Consider the following 8,514-nt stretch of genomic DNA (forward strand, 5'->3'; position numbering starts at 1 on the left):
GGGCACCGGAAGGGGGCTACAGCTGAACGCAACTACTACTACTACTTATCCAACTGGTTAAGTGTCCACTGATGGACGATGTGATGTATTTTTCTGTATTTTTATTCTGTGCATTTAGGAGAAAACGGTGTTTTTTCATGGTTCCGACGAGGCTTTGTGTTCCAACGTTAAATACACCGTTTCAGTATTACAGTGATCCTGTTTCTCCTAATGGGTCGTATAAACTGCCTCGCTTGTCTGTTTAGGCCCAGCTGGTTCCAGAAAACCCCATTGTCATCGTTGTGTCTACTGACTCCACAGTGTTACAGCGTGTTGCATCTCCAACAAGCAAGCTTATGCCCTTAATCCAATCCACTATCAAACAACCCATTACGGTTACCCCTACCCGAATTTGTCCGACTGGTGATCAGGAACTTTCCGTATTTGGGTGGGCTGCCCTTCCGTCGGGATGGACGCTTGGCGCAGAGATTATCCGTGAAACTGTGTCAGTAAGTTCTCCCTCGTTTGCCCCCTTCCTTCTTTTACGAGACGTTCATTCAAATGGTCACTGTTTTCATCCCCCAACATTGTTGTTTTACAGATTCCACCGGATGACTTCGAGTTGGTACTATTCTCTCGTACCGATGGTTCTTCCGGTTCGTCGAAGACAGCCCCTGCGATCCCTGTTTTATCACACCCGCATGGTGCCGCGGACGCTCATGTGGATGTCATCCATAGGTTGACGGGCAAAAAGTGTTCAGTTATGCTGTCCGATTCACAGTCAAACCTTTTGGTCACAGATAGTGACGATCTTCTCCGTAAGGTGAGAAATCTCCTTGGTTTTCATGGAATCTACATGATTTCATATCCTCACCCGCCTCTCGCATATTCCCCAAACTTTCCATCCGTTTGTCATCCTCTCAGCTTGGAGCTAAAGGCTGTTTTGCCTTTTCTGTTTGGTTGTGAAAGCAATGTTTACATTTATCACCATTTTCAAGCAACTACTGCATCTTGTACGACGGAAGTATGCTTTTTCGGAGCTTCTAGCTTTGGTACTGGAGCTCTACCGCCGGGGAACTTCTTGCCAAATGCATGTCATTCTGAAGTGGAATTGCCAAACTGTTCAGTAAGGCAGTAGCGATGACAGCACACTAACTGGATGTCACCGAGTGAAAATCGAAGCTTGCGAACGTGTTTCCTCAATCCTTCTGAACCCTTCAAACCCCCCCCCACACTAGATTGTTCATCAGCGCGATCCTGACAGAATTTCAGTGGATTGTAATTGACGAGTGGAACCTGTTGAGCATGTTTTTGATGACGCATGAGAACAGTGCACAAAATCGCAATAGCCACTCTAGAGGATGGATGGTTTAGTTGACTCGTTCAGAAGAGGCAGCATGCCTTTGTTGGAATACAACCCGCTGTTGTGCCTAACGGGGGTCACTGCTGTGGGTTCTTCACTAAAGGCATCCTTGGGGATGTTTGGATTAAGTGACCGGTTCAAACAAAATTTTGTACACCGACAGTAGTCAAATTGCATGTTTAATATCTGCCCGAAGCATAAATTTGCCGTTTTAATCTGCCTATATCTCTTTCTGCAGTCAAAAAATGGTCCATTTGCTAGCCCATTCTTTCTTACAACCAATTTTTTTTTCAATTCCAGATTCGATGTGTTTTCGGTTGGCCCACCAGTTCCAACTTGCGGTTATTCAAGTCCACCAGTGAACAACTAGAACACATTTCTCCCAGGCACCTGTTAAGCCTGAATGGGAAGACGCTGTATGCAGGCGTTTTGATTCCCAGTTCTTAGACTGTTTGTTTGTTTTCGTGGTTTCCTTTACTACGGCTTTCCTCCCCGTTCACCTCACCCCCTTCACTTCCATGGAAAAAGTCGTCCTTTCGGCCAATTTTTACTTTTTCATGTTGTGACACCATCTGGGTATGGGTTTAACAAGCAGGGTTACATCAGTGCGGCGCCAGCGCATGTAGGTTCAAGCTTGTCTGCGGTACACAGTGCTGGCTGCTATGATGTGCACTGATCAATTCATATGGTGAACTAATTTTTAACTATCCTTTTGAAGAGTTTCGCTTGACCCCGGTCAACGGTACTCTCGGGTAAATTACGCGGAGAAGGTGGTATTTCGGGGGTGGTGAACTGACTGAACACGACCGGTACCACTCCCTTGACGCATGCGCTGGTCCCTCGAAACGGACGGCTTAAATGGTGCGAGAATCGAGAAGGAGCTTAACAGAGGTCCATCAAACTCAGTGTAAAGACCACTGTCCCCGTAATTTGAGTCACTGGCGCCTCTACACACCAAACTTCACTCTGATTCAGCTGGATTCTTCCAATATAGGAAGATTTTTTATCGTCGCAGGTGAGTAACTGCAGACAAGGGCGTAGTATGAAGTGCTTTTGATAGACTGGTGTTTAGGGGGGGGGGTGGAAGGACAATTTCTGGTTTCAAAGGAGCTGATGTCGATTCTCTTCTATGACTTACGAATATCTGAATAATATATTCGAGCCATCAGTATAAAGTAACGCCTTACAAGGGAGTAGGTGGCGGATCATCGAGAGCCGGGAGATGGGTAGGCCGTCACGCCGGTGGTGCGAAAATGGAATGAATATGAATCACCGAGGCATACCGGGCGGGACTGGTGAATGGTTGATCGAAAATGCTGCCTAGACAGCCTCCTGAGTAATCCTATTCCTGATGCTCCTGTCGATGATCCGGCGTAGTTGTTTTTCCAGACAGCTAAACAGGGTTCCGTAGTTTGGAATTAGGCGTGTAGCTTTCGTGACCAGATTGTTGCCGCGAATCTCAGGTCGTTGGACGGAGTTTCTCGTTGAGTATTACACTGGGATTTCCTAGGCAATGCGGTTTCGTTTGTACTGACTGCGAAAAGGTAGATATCGAGATGGTCAGATTCTTGAAGGTCATCCCAAACTAGCTGAGGCCTTCACACCCCACTGAATACCGATCAAACAGCAGTAAATTAAAGATAGACAGTGCGAGACAGCCTTGGGTCAGACGTTTCGCCATGAATGCCAAGTGCGTTGTACTTTTAGCACTCGCCTGTTGTTTTCTTTGTTACCGAGTAGTATCCGGCAGTAGCTACTAGAGAAGAGCAGTGCATGACCGGTGTCGCCTTTCTTGGGGCTCATGGGGTAGGCGCGGTTCGCGAGTTTCCTTTAATCTTCTGTTCTTCCTGAACCCGAATTGCACCAAATTAGCCAAATGCACTTATTCGTAATCTGATTTGGTTCTGCAAAAGAATCACCTGAAACTCCACTGAATCTCTCGTTTACGATGTTTTTAAGCAACTGAATGTGCTATCCAGGTGGTTTCCTGTTTCAGTTGGCGCGTATCTCAGATAACGTGATACATGCATAGAAGTAATACACTACTCATAAGATTGCTTATATAACAGTAAACCTCACCTCTAAAGAGATATACTGTCAGTATTTTGACCGGTGATCCCATGCCAAACATGTTCGTTCGGATGGCATCTCATAAGAGCAACTGATATGCCCCCTGAGCGAGAGATGAACTGCACATGTACTTCCACCCTTGGGATGACATGCCTGATTCAATAGGTGGAGTATTTAACTTGGAGAATTCCAGGAACGGTTGTGAGGTGGCTGTCGCTAGAAGATGCGGGAACCACGCCGCTGTTCTCTAGCACAAATGATGCTGATTACTTGCATCATTTATGATCCCCGACCGAGAAAACGGTCACAATGCTCACAAGGAACGAGCAAGAGAAGCTTATGTTATTTCCACGTATGTTTGCTCACATTATTCTACCGAAAGATGATTTGATAGGATCGAGCGGGGGATGTATGGTTCACTCAAGTCCCATGGAAGCCCTGCGAGCTAACATCCTAAGAGAATGACCGAAGGATATCCGTAGCTTACTGCGTCAGATTGATCCCACTCGGGTGATTGGTTTTCGATTATAATATTATCAGGCAGCTGGTGATGTCACGAAAGGGTAAAGCTTGGTTACGGGAGGCTTCTTCACTAATGTATACCTTGATTGTTCAGTCAGCGGGAATACACCTAGGCGTGGCGTACAGACTTGGAAACAGAATTATAACGACCGAGACTAGGAAACTATTCGTTAAGATTTGCAGGAGAACGAAAACGAGGTTAGCTCAGAACACTTTACCTCCTTGAAGAAACTCACTGAGCAATACAAGATTTCACTCCGAAGGAAACTAAAAATGGCGTACTCGATGGAAAGTCAGAAGCGCTTATGAATAATCCGGAATCAAAAAGCTGTCTTGTATTGCGTCAGAGGTTCAGATTTTTTTCAGTCCGCGTATCCCTCACGTGGAACAAACTACCAACATCTGTTGTGGATTGTGGTAACCTCGAGACTTTCAAACATTCGCTTGACGAATACATAAGATCTCACCCAACTTCCCTCATCAACATTTGAGATGCAGATTACAAACAATAGAACATATATGTCATATCATTCCGTTTATCTGTATACATACACACACACACACACCAATATCCTTTGGTCATTGTAAAGCAAAATGCTTTTTAGACCAATATAACCTTGATTTACCTTGATTTACCTTGATTTAGGTTATGACTGGTCTAGTGGCTTTTACGCAAGCTCGTTAAAACTGCCCCACTTTTGACCGGCCTTAGCTACGTAAAAATTGTATTTCCGTCCAGTTTTTTCCGTCCAATTTGCTGTTTTTGTTTAAAATAATGGGTTGAAATCTGTCCAGCGTGTTCAAAAGCCTAGAGAAAAACATCCCGGACGAAGCTCAAAAGCATACAAACTATTGCTTCTCCAGCAAACCAGAGACCTGGAAGATATTGAGTAAGGGGAGCCCGTGGGAAACAGCAAATCTCGGTAGCTCATTTTTGTTTGATGAAAACTAAAACTGATAAGCGGATGAACTTGAGAAAAATATCTGCCACACTTATTTTAAATGCTCTTCTTGTGGTACCTTGGAGCTCAATAGAATTAAAGAAAAACCACAAACATGAAAGGAGGTCATCGGGTAAGTTAACAGCCCACGGGGCATAACTTTCATGCGGTTTATCGGAGCGCCTTGGCCGCTCAATATTCTTAGCTGAGAAGTATTTGCCAGTGGAATAAAACTCTTCACGCCAAAACGTTGCATTTTGTTGCGTATGTGCTCAAACATTAAACCATCCTCATTTATGACCATATTCTCGCAGCTCACCAAATTTCATTATCCACTGAGGCAATCCTGCCAGGAATATATTTTTAGCATCACCAGGACCACAGATGGAGCCTAGATGAAGCTAAAAGGTTTGGACTGGTATTCTGAACTTAAGTGCCCGTCTGTTTTCGTTCAAGGACACGTCGTAGCTACAGGAACTTCGATCCCATCGTGCAACTACTGAGCTCCCAGTTCATTCTTCGCCGCAGTCAAGCGTGGGCGAGTCGACGCAATACGCTATAAGGCAACGGACGCACAGGGTTAGCTCAAACACAGCGGCACGTGTAGTCACAGCAAGTATGACGCATGGATAGGAAAGCAGAACGATCGCGTTGCAAGCACATGTATATTCGACACCGGAACCGGAATGACTGGTACAAGTCATGTAAAGTACAGAAAAACAGGTCAAGGTCACTCAGGGGGGTGTACCACCAGGCTACTCCTTCCCGTCCGGCGCTTGCGGTGACTCGTCGGGATACCTGTAATTGGGAGAGTGAGAGAGGGAGAGGTGCACACGCACGGTCATATGTTAAACATATGTAAGCGGGAACAGTCAAGTTTCAATGCATTACACCGTGCTCTTTCGTACTTCGCGCCAGCTCTTTGTGTGTCGCCACGACGGGCTACTGTGTGTGCTTCTGTCTTTCTAAAGCATATTCCCTAAGCTCGTTATCCTCCATATTCACCGCCTCTACTTTTGACCTTGATCTGCTTTCTAACGGACCGGGTCTACAATGATTTGTATTCTCCCTCTTGTTTTAACCTAGTGATTTCTCCCGGCCGAGTCAAAATACGTCACCAAGCTCGATAGGCTTATGAGCTTGTGGATAGCCAAATACCCGAATACAAACTCGCGGGATGTTTTCCACAGCTCCTGGATGAATATTTGCAACAGAAACAGTCTATCCTTGGCATTGCGGTGATATGTATGACGATAATATTCCCAACAAATGGAATAAAACGTATTGGGAACATTCTTCAACGCGTTAACTGCAGAACAAAGGTACATATGGAACTGAGGGTGGGCTTCGATAAAGCTTTCATTAGGTGTTCGGTCTGAGCGGTATTAAAAGTTCCACAAATCCCACAGCTTACCACAAACATTCCTTATGGAAATGACATTCTGGCACCAATCAGACCAAGTGTATTTAGCAGCGTTCGTTAGGAACAGAGATTGCTGCAAGTAATGCAGTCAGAGGGTGGGAGATATGAATAAACGATAGTTGGCAGTACATGTAAGACATGATAAAATGGCTATATGTACATCAGTAACACTGAAAAAGTACACCCTCATTCCGAGCAAATATATCGGGATGCACCGACAGGTCTCATCGGACACATGGCCAAGCTGTTGAGCAACCTTTGTTGCACTCACTTTCTTGCTCACTTACTCACTTACTTCCACTTGCCCATGGGTGGAAGGGCCGGCAGTCGACAACAAGTAGACGAGAATGCAATGACTTTGACAAAGTTGGATAAGGAAATCATGCCAGAGGCGTCCTAAAATGGAATAAAATTTGGTGGGTTTTGGCATTGGATTTGGTTGTGTTTGAGTTTGGAGTGAAGAACTTGCGCAAGTCAAATGGGGAAGAGACAGTAGGATACAAGTTTTTCAGGGGTTGCAGGAAACATCTGAAAGCGAAAGCCGGTGATTACATTTCCAAACTGTTGTGGATAATGGCCCAACCCAGTAAGGCGGTAAGATGGGTCACGACATAAAGCTGAGTGAATGACAGCTAGTTTTTGGGGCGTAAGAGAAACGACGGAACGTAACGAGAGAAAACGGATCTAGTTAGAAAGGGCGAAAGCTTGGAAGCATCCTTTGAGGATATCAGGGTGTACGCGGTCCCTCTCCGTAGCTTTATCTGGCTAAATGTAGCCGGAATTCCCGACCCTTAGTTTAGGTATGTTTAGGCCTCGTATTCATCGGTTCGCATAAATACCCCCGACGTTTATCATAAGTGGGAAAGATAAGCGACAACGCGTGTAGCTATTAGTGCGACAAATTGGTTTGGATTAGGTCGCCGGCCGATCAACCCTGCACATGGACAAAGACCTAGCAGGTACGATAAATAGCTAGGTAAGGTGACATCGGGTACAGCACTCATTATGACAGGCCGTCAGATTAAGCTATCACGCATAGTTGAGGCCTTATTTTTACCGACCCGCATAGATGACGGCCTGGTGTTTACTATAGGTAGCAAAGATAAACGGCATCGCGTATGGTTATGGGTACGAGAGAATGTCTTTGGCCACTGGATTGGGTTACTTTGCATAAGTGAGGTCTCATATTCAGCATCGCACATAGACACGAGCCTAGCGGCTACAGTAGGTATTCGGAATGAGTGACAACGCGTGAATTTATGCGTATTAGGGGCCGCCGTTGGTCATTTGATTAGGCTTCCGTGCATAGGTGGGGTCCCATTATCAGCGTCGCACATAGATACGGACTCAGCACTTACGATATGTAGTAATTGTGAGTGACAACGTATACCGTTATCATGGCGAAAACTTTATGGTGGTCAGCACCTATAGGGCGTCATTTTCATAATAAGAATGATGCCTGAAGCTATCGCGTGACGCCGTCTTATATGCAGACCAGTTATGCATATCTGAGAAATGTGCTCATCAACAGAGATGACCCTTGCGTCACCAGTGCACAGTTCATTCTGTTGTCTAACAGTGTCGTACTTAATGGAAGACCCTTGCGTCACCAGTGCACAGTCCATTCTGTTGTCTAAAAGTGTCGTACCTAATGGAAGCTGAGATTCACAGAAAAATGTGTTATGACCAGGTTCGCCTAACCAAACATATTTTGCGATTTTAATCGTATTTGTTGAATATGAGGAATGTAAAGCGAACAAACGTCAACAACCTGTTTTTCAGGGTGAAATCTGTATTGGATATTCTTTAGATAATTTTATTTTTAAAGAACAATGAAGAACGCCAAAATATGCTAAAGTGCAAGTTGGTATTTTATGTCACCAACACCGGTTAGAAAGCGCGAATTAGTGATGACCTTTGACCCTGAAATTTCGCTCGCCCAAACAAACTGCTGCGTGCAATATGCCACCGGAAGGTGTAAATAGATTAGATTAGCTCACCGTTAAAGTCACGATTTCGAAGACTATAGTTTCGGCGTAAATAATTTGGGCGTGCTGATAGTCAGTGACCACAGCGGACAGCTGAACAAACCCAACAGACGCACAGAGCTACCGTTGTGACGGTGATACTACTGATGGGGAGGCACTTGAGTAGTATGTGTTGTTCGTAGAATTTCGCTTTCCGTCTATTGAAAAAGGGAGATCTGTCGCGGAATT

The 8,514-nt window shown here is 45.1% G+C and overlaps 2 protein-coding genes across 2 annotated transcripts in view; one reads left to right on the top strand and one right to left on the bottom strand.

Annotated features, from left to right (window-relative positions):
* The window catches only part of T265_07943 (hypothetical protein), a gene marked incomplete at both ends in the record, with an annotated part of 40,355 nt that extends 38,472 nt beyond the window's left edge, over positions 1–1,883 (top strand). Inside the window, 3 exons of the mRNA XM_009173608.1 lie at positions 246–488; positions 581–802; positions 1,643–1,883. Of these exons, the coding sequence (XP_009171872.1) occupies positions 246–488; positions 581–802; positions 1,643–1,789 (612 nt within the window). The remainder of the gene's footprint in view (positions 1–245; positions 489–580; positions 803–1,642) is intronic.
* Positions 1,884–2,760: 877 nt separating this feature from the next.
* Positions 2,761–8,514, bottom strand: part of T265_07944 (hypothetical protein) — a gene marked incomplete at both ends in the record, with an annotated part of 29,983 nt that continues 24,229 nt past the window's right edge. The window contains 2 exons of the mRNA XM_009173609.1: positions 2,761–2,876; positions 6,590–6,694. Coding sequence (XP_009171873.1) covers positions 2,761–2,876; positions 6,590–6,694 — 221 coding nt within the window. The remainder of the gene's footprint in view (positions 2,877–6,589; positions 6,695–8,514) is intronic.

This window comes from Opisthorchis viverrini (genome assembly GCF_000715545.1).
Source record: "Opisthorchis viverrini unplaced genomic scaffold opera_v5_194, whole genome shotgun sequence".
Classification (NCBI taxonomy): Eukaryota; Metazoa; Platyhelminthes; class Trematoda; order Opisthorchiida; family Opisthorchiidae; genus Opisthorchis; species Opisthorchis viverrini.